Source organism: Rhipicephalus microplus, chromosome 5 (genome assembly GCF_043290135.1).
Source record: "Rhipicephalus microplus isolate Deutch F79 chromosome 5, USDA_Rmic, whole genome shotgun sequence".
In the NCBI taxonomy this organism is placed as follows: domain Eukaryota; kingdom Metazoa; phylum Arthropoda; class Arachnida; order Ixodida; family Ixodidae; genus Rhipicephalus; species Rhipicephalus microplus.
In genome coordinates this window covers 39,699,698-39,713,380 of record NC_134704.1, presented here as the reverse complement: position 1 = coordinate 39,713,380, position 13,683 = coordinate 39,699,698, and the positions used below count along the sequence as shown (strand labels likewise).

At 43.3% G+C, this 13,683-nt stretch overlaps 1 protein-coding gene across 2 annotated transcripts in view; it reads right to left on the bottom strand.

The window, feature by feature from the left end:
• Positions 1-1,481: 1,481 nt before the first annotated feature.
• LOC119174683 (uncharacterized) overlaps positions 1,482-13,683 on the bottom strand; it is a 44,817-nt gene continuing 32,615 nt past the window's right edge. The window contains exons 1-3 of one of the 2 annotated variants that reach the window (XM_037425710.2): positions 4,991-5,261; positions 3,967-4,752; positions 1,482-2,353 (exon numbers count right to left, since the gene is read on the bottom strand). In XM_037425710.2, coding sequence (XP_037281607.2) covers positions 1,833-2,353; positions 3,967-4,752; positions 4,991-5,246 — 1,563 coding nt within the window. In that variant the 5' untranslated portion in view covers positions 5,247-5,261 and the 3' untranslated portion in view covers positions 1,482-1,832. Of the gene's footprint in view, positions 2,354-3,966; positions 4,753-4,990; positions 5,262-13,683 lie in introns of those variants that run through there. The other variant, XM_075895257.1, reaches the window with a different exon arrangement.

Here is a 13,683-nt window from a genome sequence, read left to right as displayed (position 1 = left end):
TTCAAGAAAGCGTTCGATCTTGTGTTACATAGCAAGCTTATTACTAAACTAGAATCGATTAATCTTCTTATTTAGTTAATTGGGTGGCTGCATATCTGACCAACCGCAGTCAGGTCGTTTCTATTAATGGCCACTCATCTGAGAAGCTACCAGTCTCATCTGGTGTGCCTCAGGGCAGTGTTTTTGGCCCCTTATTATTCTTGATATTCAATAATGACATAACCAACGAAATTCATTCCCCTATTCAAATTAGAATATTTGCGGATGATTGTGTACTTTATAATAAAATTAAAAGCCATGAAAATCAAGTATTGCTCAACAATAATCTCTAAAGTATTGTTTCTTGGTGTGATCGGTCGAGCATGCAGTTAAATTTCAGTAAAACAGTGTATATGTCAATAACTAGAAAGAAATCTAAAAAACTTTCTTTTAGGTACAAGCTGGGTTCTGAAATGCTTGCAGAAGTGAAGCAATACAAGTACCTGGGAATCACAATAACTAATAACCTTAATTGTAATATGCACATTACCAACAGATGCAACTCTTCGTTCAGGAAACTTCGTTTTCTCAGACATAAACAAAAGGATGTACCCTCTAGTACAAGGTTAACGGCTTATACATCACTGATTCGGCCTAAACTCGAATACGCCAGCATTGTCTGAGATCCGTTTAGAAAAATTAATATCGATAGACTGGAAATGATTCAGCGTAAAGCTGTCAGGTTCAATTATTCTAAATATCATAATAGTGACTCTCCCTCTAGTTTAATGATGCAGAATAATAGTCAAACACTACTCCTGCGCAGAAAAATACAGACTAAAACTCCTGTTTGCACTGAAAAATAAACGCTTTGCCATAAGCCCAAGTCCTTATTTATTGTCGCTTACTGCTCGAACAACACGGCATCGTCATGCTGACTCTCTAACACCCTATCGGACACGCACTAATCTTTTCAAATATTCCTTCTTCCCAAGAACTATCACCGCCTGGAACAACCTACCATATACCCCCATACATAACGACGATTTCTTAGAACATGTTACTGTTTGAACTTTTGACAATGATTTACCAATTTTTATAGCTTCATTATATGTTATCCTTCTGTTCCTCGACTCATAGTTTAAAAAGCCAATGTCACTTGCCTTGTCTCATGCCTCTTTGTGTATATATATCTGACGTGCTTTTACCGCATGGTCTTATTTCAGTGTGTGAAAACTTTTTGTTTGATGTTTATACTTTTGTTGCTTCACCTTGACGTAACACTTTTAAAGAAATTATGTAGTTTTTGCCTTATTTTTTGCTGCAGTTTCTTTTTTACACATGCCAGTGTTATTTTTTTGCTGAGTATGCGATTTCTCTGCCTTTATTTGCTTTGTTTGTGTCCTTTTTTTTGCCCTTCCTGCTTGGGCCCCTGTTTGGGCCTGCAGTATTTTATAAATAAATAAAAATATGAAAAGTTAAAGTAAAAAGGAGGAAGAGCATTGAGTGATTGATTGATTCATTGATTGATCGATTTATCTGGTGAGCGAGTTAGAGTGCGGCTTCACCTACAGGCACAAATTCATAGGGCATTTAGTCCTTTGTATGTACATTTAAAACAAACTACTACAATTAGAAAGCCCCGTTCTGACAGTGGAGCCGTTTATTCCACACAGCCAGTTACACCAGCGTATACATGTATGCGCCTGCATGTAATCTGGCTTCGGAAAGCACGTCAAAAAATATCTTAAGCACACGAAAACAGCTTAAAAAAGGAATAAAGGAAGTAAATATATATTTAGTATTTACAGGAGTTCGAGGTCACTGCTACTATTAACAATACAAGGTGCCTCTCAGAATACGTATGGCACCATTTTATACTTGACTAAAGAGCAGTACTCCTCCCAGTACTTCCCGTACTTCTTCGCGCACAGCCCCTCGAAGCGGTTCGTACGGTAGACAAACCAACACGCGAGAAAGATGACGTAGAAATACGGCACCACGCTGGCGTTTCCAGCTGGCAGAACCCAGCTGAGACCTGCGAGCAGATCGAATACGTAGTTCGGGTGCCGACACACAGACCAGAACCCGGATGCGACGAGGAACTTCGTGTCGTCGTTGCCGGCTGCGTCCTTGTACGCAGCCTTCATCACTTTGGCCGGTGAGCCCCATACGTTACAGTCTCCCTTCATTTCCTGAACCAACTGCCTCTGACGTTGACACCACCATGACAACGAAATCATGACGATCCCCGCCGCCATGATGACCGTGGCTGAAACGGGGCGCATGTCCACTGGATTCTCGACCATGTAGACGCTGGCCAGTGAATACATTGCCGGAACAAAGGCCATGTGGCTCCAGCACATGTAAAAGCCTGCGAAAAAGAAAATAATTAGGCGTTATAGGTATTCTTTACTTTTTCTTGCTTTTTGTTCAAGCCCCGTGTTCGCTGTGAGTAGTTTTTGTATCTTGAGCGGAGCATCTGCCTCGAAGGATTAGAGTCATGTTATTGGGCCTTACGAGAGTGGCCGGTAAAACAAAATAGGGTTTTATTTCTGAAGACTCCGTAAGGACTTTCTTGTGTCTTACTGCTACGAACAGGTGGCCTTCACTATCTCTTTCAGTCTTCGCGTGTGTGAATGAACATAATTCATTAGAGTTGCGTGTAATATTGCGTTCAAGATTTGTAAATACCAAACCGATTGAATCAATGCATTTCTTGCTTCTACTGTATTCACTAATTTACTCAAGCCACTCAACTCAATTAACTGTATTCTATTTATCTGTTAAACCTTTTCAGTAAACCTCCGGGTCATATACAGTTGCGGCCACCAAGCGGGCGCCGCGCGAAGTATTGCGGCTGAAAGTTCCGCTCAGTGTGGGTGGTCTACGTATTATTGAGGTTGTATGCAAATGGTGAAAAGCACTTGCTAACCTAACGTATGGGACGAAATTGGAGGACACTTCAGCTTCGTCTTTAAGACTTAAACACGTTACCTTATCTGCAAACTTCCCCCACCCCTCACAAACACACGCAAAGTACTTGTAGTAAAGGTTTACACATGCTTCAACAACAGTTTTTGAAGAGAGTGTCCTGTGTGCCCAAAGTACGAGCGAGTATTGTGCGCTGTAGGGGCTTGTCATGGCAGTCACTGCGTTCGTATGCGCTGAGTTCGCTCACTTCACCCACGCACTGCACTGGCACTTTCAGTTGCTGTAGTAAGAGGCCATTTCGAATGCACAGAACCTGTCACAAGGGCGTGTCAACAGCTCGGTGGAACGTCTACACACTCTCGACATTTCTCTCATGGTATCGATGGATGCGGGCGTAAGAGAATGCGCGCACAAATGTCTGAACCCTTTGGTATGGGCAACTAGCGATGCACCCGCTACGTTATTTTAAAGGGACGACCACGTGGCATGGTCAAAGCAGTTCTCGAAAGCGGTGGGAAAACTGAAAACTGCACCATCGCGATGCCTCGAAGAGATGGCTACCATACCATGCACCCGTCTCTCTCGCAGGCGGCGACAAAAGCAGAACGCGACACCGTAATCCAGCCGTGATTATACCACTTTGACAAGCGCTAGCCTAGCTTATTTATGTTGACATAAAGCAAACTGCGTGGAAGGCCAAAGGGCAAACTCTGCCCGGCTCATATGTTGATTTGTAACTACTTCGAGTCTTCGCTTACGTACAACATGGTGTGTTTTCGCGCACAACCAAGGACGCCGCAGCCAATGCTGCCCACACCAATTTCCGCGAAATAAGCTAACACTCGGGCGTTAGAATTGACAATGTTTTTACTTGTGCCTCTTGGCGTTGTTGCACCACCTTCAATAATACAGAATCAGGATAGGATATGGAAGTTTCTCGCACGAACAATTGTAGAGAATGACAGCCTTGATAGTAAATACCAACTCAGGATTAAACTAGCGATGTTATTGGACATTGCGTGTGCACTACGATCAGTGCTGCTTCCTGCTTACCTCCCCTGTCCACCGTTACGTCCATGCTCTGCATGTAGAGGTCTTCCCACCAGAAGAACTTCGCAATGTGCGAGCTTTGCAGAAGTGCCGATGCGGCCATGGCCCAGTTCCAACCTATGGTGTCCACCTGCGCCTTCCAGCAGGCGAGCACGAGGAGTTGCCAGAGCATCATGCCAAACCGGCTGTTGAACCACATCTTCATGTCGAACCTGTCACCGATCCGAGGATAGAGCTCGATGCCCCAGTAGAAATCAAACACGATGTTGCCCGTGACGCCAAACTCTCCCGGCGAAGGGTCTATTGTTCCCATTAGAAACAGCAGGACCGACACGAACGCTCCCGCGATCACCAAGGAAACCGTGAAGCCGGGCAGGGCTCGGTAGATCGTGAAGCACGGAAGGTCTTCCCTGAGAAGAAGCAGGACAGCGAATCCCATGGTCATCAGGTAGTAGGTGAAACCCGTGTTCCAGTAGACGGGCTTGTGTCCAGAGGAAGTGGTCGGGCCCCAGTACTTCTTGCCGCGCAGCGCTTCGATGGACAGCGAACTGTACAGCGCGAACGCCAGTAGGAACTGCCAACCATCCCGCGGCCCTAGTACGTGCGTCGTCAAGGATTTCCATAGGAAACTGAGAAATCCGGACTCCAGGGCGAGAGATAGCGTAGCGCAATGCGTTATCACAAAACAGACTGTGCAGACTACAAAGGTGGGCACGGTCAGTACGAAGACGATTGGCATAACCATGTACCAGAAAATGCTCGATGACAAGTCGTCGGGTTCCTCTTCCCCTGCACGAAAGGAGAACGAACGGAAGTGACCGGCAGTTTTGTAACATAATGATTTCAAAATTTTAACTTGTTAAGATACGTGTTTGGTGTTGTCCCAAACTGAGCGCTGAGTAGTGGTTGGATTAAACAGCTCCGCTCTTAAATGCGTTGGTAATAAATGGACTTGGTAGCACGACAGCTATGGCTGGACCTACCTGGCTCGTCTTTGCTATGCAGATTTTCGATATCGTACACTCACCGTTGTAGTGGTCTGGAGGGCCTGCTGCCTGCGGCGGCACACGCGCCTTGACAGACCTCCCTGGCATTCGAGTACTGTTAACCGCTTTCCACTGCTCTGCGGTGTCGACGATGGGTGCGGTGCCGAGACCCCCGGAACTCAACACCACCAAGACTACTGCGCCTTCCACTTGCGGAGCGTGAGTGCACCATCTGATGCGTTGAACGATGATAACCCACCCCCTCTTCTGGTATCTTATGGGGCCTTGCAGCGCCATCACACCATGACAGTGACGTCATCGATGATACCACGTTACTACAACAAAAGCAACTATCCTCGAAGATCACAGTGTAATCAGCGTGGCAGCACGACAGCTATGGCTGGACATAACTGGCTCGTCTTTACCATGCAGGTAACTAACTGCCATTGCTTGTTTGCCAAAAAAACGAGTTGTAGTACGCTTGTTGTGCTGCCCAGCCCACGATGCACGCGAAAGTATTTTATGATTGTGGTTGTATATTGCTCAATTTGCTACTTCTAGACGGTGATATTGAAGCCAATCCTGGCCCTCTCTCTGATTATTCGTCCCGCGCGAGCTTGTCTGCGCAATGAAAGAGCTGCAATCAAGGCAGTCGGCCATACTAGAGGGATTGATAACAATCCGTCTAACCCTTTCTTATTCACGATAACTCTTTCAATGAGTTCAAAACAAGGCTTGAAAAAATTGAATTAGAGTGCTTGTCATTGAACACTCTTCAAGTTGACATGAAAAAAAAACTTCAAGTAGCTACTGCTGATTGCGCAAGCCAAGTTTCTTCGCTGTCTGCTCGGACGAAGATGCAGAAGACAGGTCCCATCGTAATAATCTCGTTTTGTGTTTAGAAAAAAAAAAGCTTAACGATTTTGAGTACTTGGTACTCAACCATGGGAGAGCATGAAGCCGTCCCTTGGGAACACTTCTAGTTTCGGTATTAGTGATACGCCAAAACAATCTTGGCAAGAAAGCGAACAACTAATCCTTTGTCTTGGCAAGACATCCCTCGGTCTAACTATTGATTCCGGTTCCATTGAGCTTGCGCACAGACTGAGCTCCTACAAACAAGGCAGAAATAGACCCATAAACGTTAAGTTTGGAAATTTTAGAGTAAAACAAAATATCCTTCTTCAAAGTAAAAAAAATTAAAAGATCTGTCTATGGTGTCAGCGAGGACTTGTTTGCCGCAAACACGCTTAGCCCGCAAACAACTAGTGCAGTTTGGTAAGGCTAGTAAACTAGACTTCCTGCTCCGATACGACGCCCTTTATTTTAATAAAAAAAACCTATATTTATTATTATACTGCGTAAAAGGTCGTTGAGCGTATATTCTAGCGCCAGGTACACAACGTAATGATCCAAGTAGCCCGCACCGAACGCCCCTGTCATTCCTATACACAAATATCCGTAGCTTAATACCCAAGCGTGACTTGCTTTGTGGCCTCATATCCTCATCCTCAAGCGATGTAGTCTTACTAACCGAAACATGACTTAACTCGTCTGTCCTAGATTCCGAGTTGTTACCAGCATTTCCTAATTTTCATATATTTCGGAAAGATAGACCCGATGGCTCGCGCGGTGGTGGCGTTCTTATTGCTGCTAACCAATCTTTGATTTGCACGTTAGCAAACGTATCATCAAATCTAGAATTCTTATGGATATGTTGTGATGCTACGTTGCCGCGTATGCTAATCGGTGGCTGTTATCGACCACCTAATAGTGCCAGCTAGTTCAATGAAAGCTTCCATGTATGCTTGAAAACCATAAAGGAAGCCCATCCTAACTCTCCCATCATCAGTGATTTCAACTTTCCTTTGATCGACTGGTCTAAACAAGCAGCCATGCTATTAAGAAATAGCATTGAAAGTGATTTCCTGAACACGTGTCTCACATTTCATCTATCTCAACTAGTCACTCAGCCAACACGCATTTCAACTCATTCTTCAAACATTCTCGAACTACTTTTTACAACACACGCTGACATCTGGTTCTCATTAACTAATCTCCCACCAATGAGTGATCACTGTGTAGTTCATGGCAACTTGACTAGTTATTTACTTAAACCAAGAAAACTATAAAAATCTTGATGTTATATGACAAAGGTGACTACGCTTCTATGACTGATGAGTTAGCTCTCTTTTGTGACGATTTTGAAAATCACTATCAATCACGCTACATCAAAACTAACTGGTCAATTTAAAAATGAGATGTTACGTCTAACCACAAAATATATCCCCATTATTATTGTTAAAGAGTGAGCATCCTTCCCGTGGTTTAACGGTAAAAAAGAAACTCAAAAATAATAAAAGAATGTTATTCGGATATGCTAAGTGTCCCAATTTCAACTTGGCTTGGGCTAAATATTTTGCTGCAGCGAAAGATAATCTAACTTCAATCACGCAGGTCAAAAGTCACTTTTACGGGACCACGCTACCTTCTTTGCTGCACAACAATCCTAAACAGCTCTAGAAAAATATTAAACCCGAAGAAACGGAAGGTATTTTGCTAATCGATTATGATGGTTGTCCCATTGACAAAAAGGATGTCGCTATTGTACTAAACAGTACGTTTTGCTCGGTTTTCACCCGTGAATCCACTCAGACGCTTCCTTCATATTCGCCCTACGCGCATTCGCTCATGCATTGTATTACCTTTAGTCCAAGTTGCATTGTGCATATCATCGACAACATAAAAAATTCGTCAGCAGCTGTAACTGACGGTATCAATACCAAAGTGTTAAAAAACGCAAAAAAGGAACCAGTATCATTTTATCACTATTACTTCAGCAATCATTAGATTCAGCTTCTGTTCCAGAGGACTGGCGGATCGGGAAAGTGGTCCCCGTCTTCGAGAAAAGTAATCGGTCGTCTCCTAAGAATTACCGTCCCATATCCATCATCAGTGGCTGTTGCAAAATAATGGAGCATATAGTGTACTGTGAAGTAGCTCGTTTTTTGACTACTAATAATTTTTTCCATCCCAATCAACATGGTTTTCGTCCCGGCCATTCTTGTGAAACCTAACGAGCCCTTTTCTTGCATGAAATTCATTCTCACCTTGATAATATTATCCCCATCGATGCTATATTACTTGATTCGGAAGAAGCATTTGATAAGGTTTCCCATCGTCACTCACTGCTTAAACTTTCATGCCTAAACTTAGACCCTTCCGTGCTGAACTAGATTCGCGAATTTCCAGCCCATCGCCGACAGTTTGCTGTTACTAACTCTTTCAAATCTCCCCTTTCTCCCGTTCACTCGGGCGTTCTACAAGGTACTGTACTAGGTACCCTCCTTTCAATTTACATTCTACACGTAACGTCACCTCTACTATAAGACTATTCGCCGATGATTGCATGTTGTATCACCCTGTAAATAATGCCTCATATTCTTCCGTTTTACAGTCAGATCTTAACACTATACAGCAATGGCGTGAGGATTGGTTAATGTCGCTAAATGTTAACAAATCTTTCCTAATGACTTTTCATCGTCGTAATAACTACATCGCTAACACTTACTCTCTAAACAACTGCCTCATAGCCGCCACCAACACTACCAAATACTTAAGTGTTCATATCTCATCTGATCTAACATGGACTTTACACATCATTAGCATCGCTAACTCAGCTAATCGAGTTCTTGGATACCTACGTCGTAATCTTGCTTCGGCACCCGCTGCTACTAAACTAATAGCTTATAAAACACTCATCAGGCCTAAACTGGAGTATGCTAATGCCGTTTTTTATTCTCATCAAGCTAACCCTTCCACTATGCTCGAATCCATTCAGAACCGTGCTTCCAGATTTATTATCTCAAATTACTCAAATAACATAAGTGTGTCAGCAGTCAAACACCAGCTTAATCTTCCTAATCTTGCCTCTCGTCGTAAAATTTCACGCTTGTGCTTGTATCATAAGTTTTTTTTTTTCATTCCTTGCCACCAGGTAGTGCATTCATCAGACCAGCATATCGGACATCACGACATTAGCACACCAACGCAGTATATCCCATGCGCCCAAAAACAAAGACCTTTTAGAAGTCATTTTTCTTTCAGACAGCACGTGGCTAGAACGACCTTCCCGCCCACATCGCCATGCCATCTCAGTTCGATCAATTTAAAAACGCCATGAAAAGCCATATTTTATCGTTTTAATTATGATTTACTGCTGTTTTTTTTTACATTTTGTTACTGTTCGTTCCAATTTGCTTCTTTTTCGGTTTCAACTGTTATGTTTTTTTTTGCCCACCCCTCGTGTAATGTCCCTCGGGACCCTTGAGGTACTAATAAACGAATAAACGAACTGCCACGTGTCTATCTACAGCCCGCGTCGAAACCATAGAGATCGCAAGACATAGAAAATGTGAAAATATTCCTTCTTCTTTACCCACCAGCCTTGAATAAATAGTTTCAGCCCGTTCAAAAGAGCGCTAACAACATTTACTGCGCATTTCAATCACATTCAGTCTCGAGTGAACCTCTCTCAGTTTGCGCACAGTGTGACGTCACTGCGAGCACCTCACGCACCGTTCCCTCTTTCGGAGCAGGTGCTGGTTGGCAAAGAAGTTCCGCCGGCAGGGATATTTCTCCTTAGCAGCGCTGCGTGTGTCGAAATTCCTTCGTCAGAAATTTCTGCGAATCGCTTTTTTTTAAGTCCCAGCTTTTAAACGGGAGAGTCGCTGCCTACAGAATTTACGATTATACTGGGTTAACATGCAGTGATTTGTTCGTAGTAGAAGGCAGCAAAAAACAACAAAAAAGAACTATTAGCTTCTTCGAAAGCGTCGTCTTGCATGTTCAAGGTGACGGGTGCTTCGAGAAATATTTGCATGCCATGAATGTGAACGTATTCAATCTCCGTCGCGGCATCTTCACTGCAGTTTTAAACCAAGTACAGCATTGGCGGCAGCATGGTTTTGAGCTGCCATGTGCGAAGACACAAGTAAGGTCCTCACTGACGGTGCTAAAATCTGATTGGAGATGAAAAAACAAACAAACAAGGAAACACTCTTTCCTATGCGTTAGGCCATGGTGAACCAATATTGTCAATGCTTTTGAACGCACACTACAATCCACAAACACGGCACATTTTTGAAGACGGTGCCGCTGTTCTCGCCAGGTCATCACATGTGTTCACTTCTCGAAGATAAACAGCCAGCAAGCGAGGAAAATAGTTCGTCACGCAGTGTACACCGCACCTAAAACCTCTCTGACACATACTACAGCTAATATTGTCACAGTAAGATGAAGTTTAAGCCTTAAAAACAAAGACAAAATTTCGGATGATCCCGCGTACCAGGAAATCGACGTTATATGAAGCATGCGGAGGGAAAGTGACCGTGTTGCAATTCTTTTGTTAAGAGACACGTCATGAATTGACACTAAATATGTGTAAAAATAGCAAGGTGTATAACAGCTGCATATTGCCGGTACTTAGCTACAGAGGAGAAACCTGGAGACTTACAAAGAGGGTTCAGCTTAAATTGAGGACGACGCAACGAGTCATGGAAAAGAAAATGGTTGGTGTAACATAAGAGACAAGAAGAGAGCAGAGTGGATTAGGGAACAAACCGGGGTTAAGGATATCATAGTTCAAATCAAAAAGAGGAAATGGACATGGGCTGGGCATGTAGCACGTAGACAGGATAACCGCTGGTCATTAAGGGTGACTTACTGGATTCCTAGAGAAGGCAAGCGGGTTAGGGGGAGAGAGAAGGTTAGGCGGGCAGATGAGATTAAGAAGTTTGCGGGTATAAATTGGCAGTAGCAAGCACAGGACCGAGTTGACTGGCAGAACATGGGAGATGCCTTTGTCCTGCAGTGGACGTAGTCAGGCTGATGATGATGATGATGATGATGATGATATGTAAAAAATGTTGCACGCACATGCATATGTTGAAGAGTTTCAGATGTTTATATAACCAGTTGTTTGCACTTGCACAACGATGCGAACTTGAACATGCGTATCAGAAACACCATGCAGAAACTGATATGAAGTGCTGATTCTCGCGGTGATGCTGGCCCTGGACACTGCTACTTAAATGAACTTCAGCGCATGGCAACTAACCACAATTGATTTTTATCCAACGTGACGGATGTATTAAAAGAGTACATATGAAATGTTTGAAAAATTGGGTAGGCAGCACTGCAACCACTATTGACGTTTTACGTAGATTAGCTTCTATATGAAAAATTGTTCCGAGACCTGGCGTAGCTCGGTGGTAAAATGCTTCGTTGCAACGCAGAATGCTTAGATTTGATTCCAGCTGGGACCCTGACATTTATTCTTTGCATTCGTCGGGTCGACGCTACCGATGTCGGGTATTTTTCAACGCTCGCGCGTTATAATCGCCCATGTGTGTTCTCCTCGTTCCTGTGTAGATGCTAAGTGTCAATCACCTGTGGCACATACCCGCATATCAGCGGCACATGCCCGCCCATGGGTATGTGCCACTGTCTTCCGGGAAGTGTTTGACGACGTACGCGACGGGATTTTGTCATTATTCATGTCTTGACTAGCGCGTCATATTCGTTGAACCCTCTTACCCACCCTTGCTAACCTTGGTTCACGCCAAGTTAATGGGGTGACCTCGAGGGCATCCAAACGTGAGCGGATGGATAGATAGATAGATAGATAGATAGATAGATAGATAGATAGATAGATAGATAGATAGATAGATAGATAGATAGATAGATAGATAGATAGATAGATAGATAGATAGATAGAATGATAGATTTGCACAAAGTCGCCGAAGTTTGTTAGAAATGCTTTGCATATAAAATGTTGCTCTAAGCACCGCATGACCATGCCACTCTGAGCCACCAGCAGGGGTGTTTCGTCAACCGCCGCCTTGAACGTGCGCAGGTGATGTCACGCTGTGACGTACCCTGGTAGAGGTCTATTGCTGGAAAATTTAATGTTTTCTCAAAACTGGTGGTATCTCAACTTCTCACGCTGTCTGCGCATGTACACGATAGCCTTAAGCATTTGCAGTCTTTCTTTTGAGCAGGCCTCAAACGCAGTTACTCAAGCTTTCTTGAATTCGTTTGTTACACTGCGCATGCACTGTTTAGGTCAGCAGACCTATAGATACGCTTGAAGTACTACTGAATGTAGTTTCAAGCGCAGAATATAAACCAGTGGTAATAAATTTTAGTATGCCGACCCTAGAAGGTCCGTGAAGCCATTCCGAGGATCCACGAAACCGATCTTCGATATAATGCGTTTTTGAAGCCACAGAATGTCCCATAAAATGACTCTATTTGATTTTAGTAGGCTTCATCACATAAATGTCCTGCATAGCGGCGGAGCTGACCTACAATATTTTTCTTTTTTACGAGGTCTGTGTGAAGCTTCTGTTGTAGTTTTTTGCGCTACATACCCGCCAGCATACTTTTTGTATGCTTCCGTATTTGAAAGGCAAACTTGGCTAGAAATTGGCGAACTGAAGCTGTAGACCACGCGAATCATTGACGAGCTGATGATATTGAATTGATTTGCCACCATAGTTTGACCGATTTCTGCTCGGCAAAAAAAAAAAAGGCACCTACTTCACGCTCTATATTTTGTTACTTTAGGACTTCACTCCCACCCCCTCTTACCCCGTTTGCCTTTTCCCCACTGCAAGGGGCCCCTCATAAATTCAGCCGATCCATTAGGGGTACAATAATTACCGTGGCTTAGAACCACTGATGCAGGAGGAGAAAACCATCTAGGGCTATTAGAGGCATGATTGGGTTGTCAGGTTAGGAATGACTATGGCATAAAAAAATTCCTAATTATTTAAGCATGATGTTGTTAACACTGATTTAAAGGCGGCAGACCAGCCAGGAAACGCATCGATAGCGATAGCAACAATTTGGGGACTACACAAAGTATGATTCATATTTGCAAGGTTCTCACGGATTGAGTTCATGTGGTTCTCAAGTGCATTAATAATTAATATCGCTATAATTTGTCTCCGGGGTAACTTGGGGATATTTCTACATGTGTACTTGTGGACGCTTGATGTCGCAATATTTACTTAATCATAGGGTAACATTTACCACACTTTTTGTGGTTATAAAACCCGGCTCAATGACATGTAGATTGGAAATAAATCATTCATTACTATCGTTATCAGTATTACGGCTTTCGAGCGGTAAGCGATTCATACCACTTGCCACATTTCGCACATTAGTCTGGTGCACTTAAAGTGTGATAGGGGAGCCTGAATATATTTACCGATGTTGGATATTTTCATAGAACAAAGCTAACAGGGTCGAACTAAAATCTTGATCATTCCTGTAGATGTGTGTCTATATATGTGTGCTTATTCTCAACGTCAATGTTGGAACCGACCCTCCATGCGTATGTAGGCACCAGTTACCTATGATAATTAAGGGGTTTGTTGATTATGAAGACATAACAATGCAAACTGCGTGATTACGAGATCACGGTGAACGAAACAGCAGTTGTTCTCACTTCCAGTTACACAATATTTGCTGTAGTTATATTTCAGTATAGCAGCGATGTCAAGTAGATGTCATTGCTGCTTAAAGATAATTAAAATAATCAAAACAGGCTCATTCAAGTAAGTGAAGCTATATTTGCGTAAAGGACTACAATTTTTAATAATGGGCCGGAATTCAGAGTAACAATCACCAGGAAGGTTGTTTATGCCTTAATCGTAAGGCCTTTTTG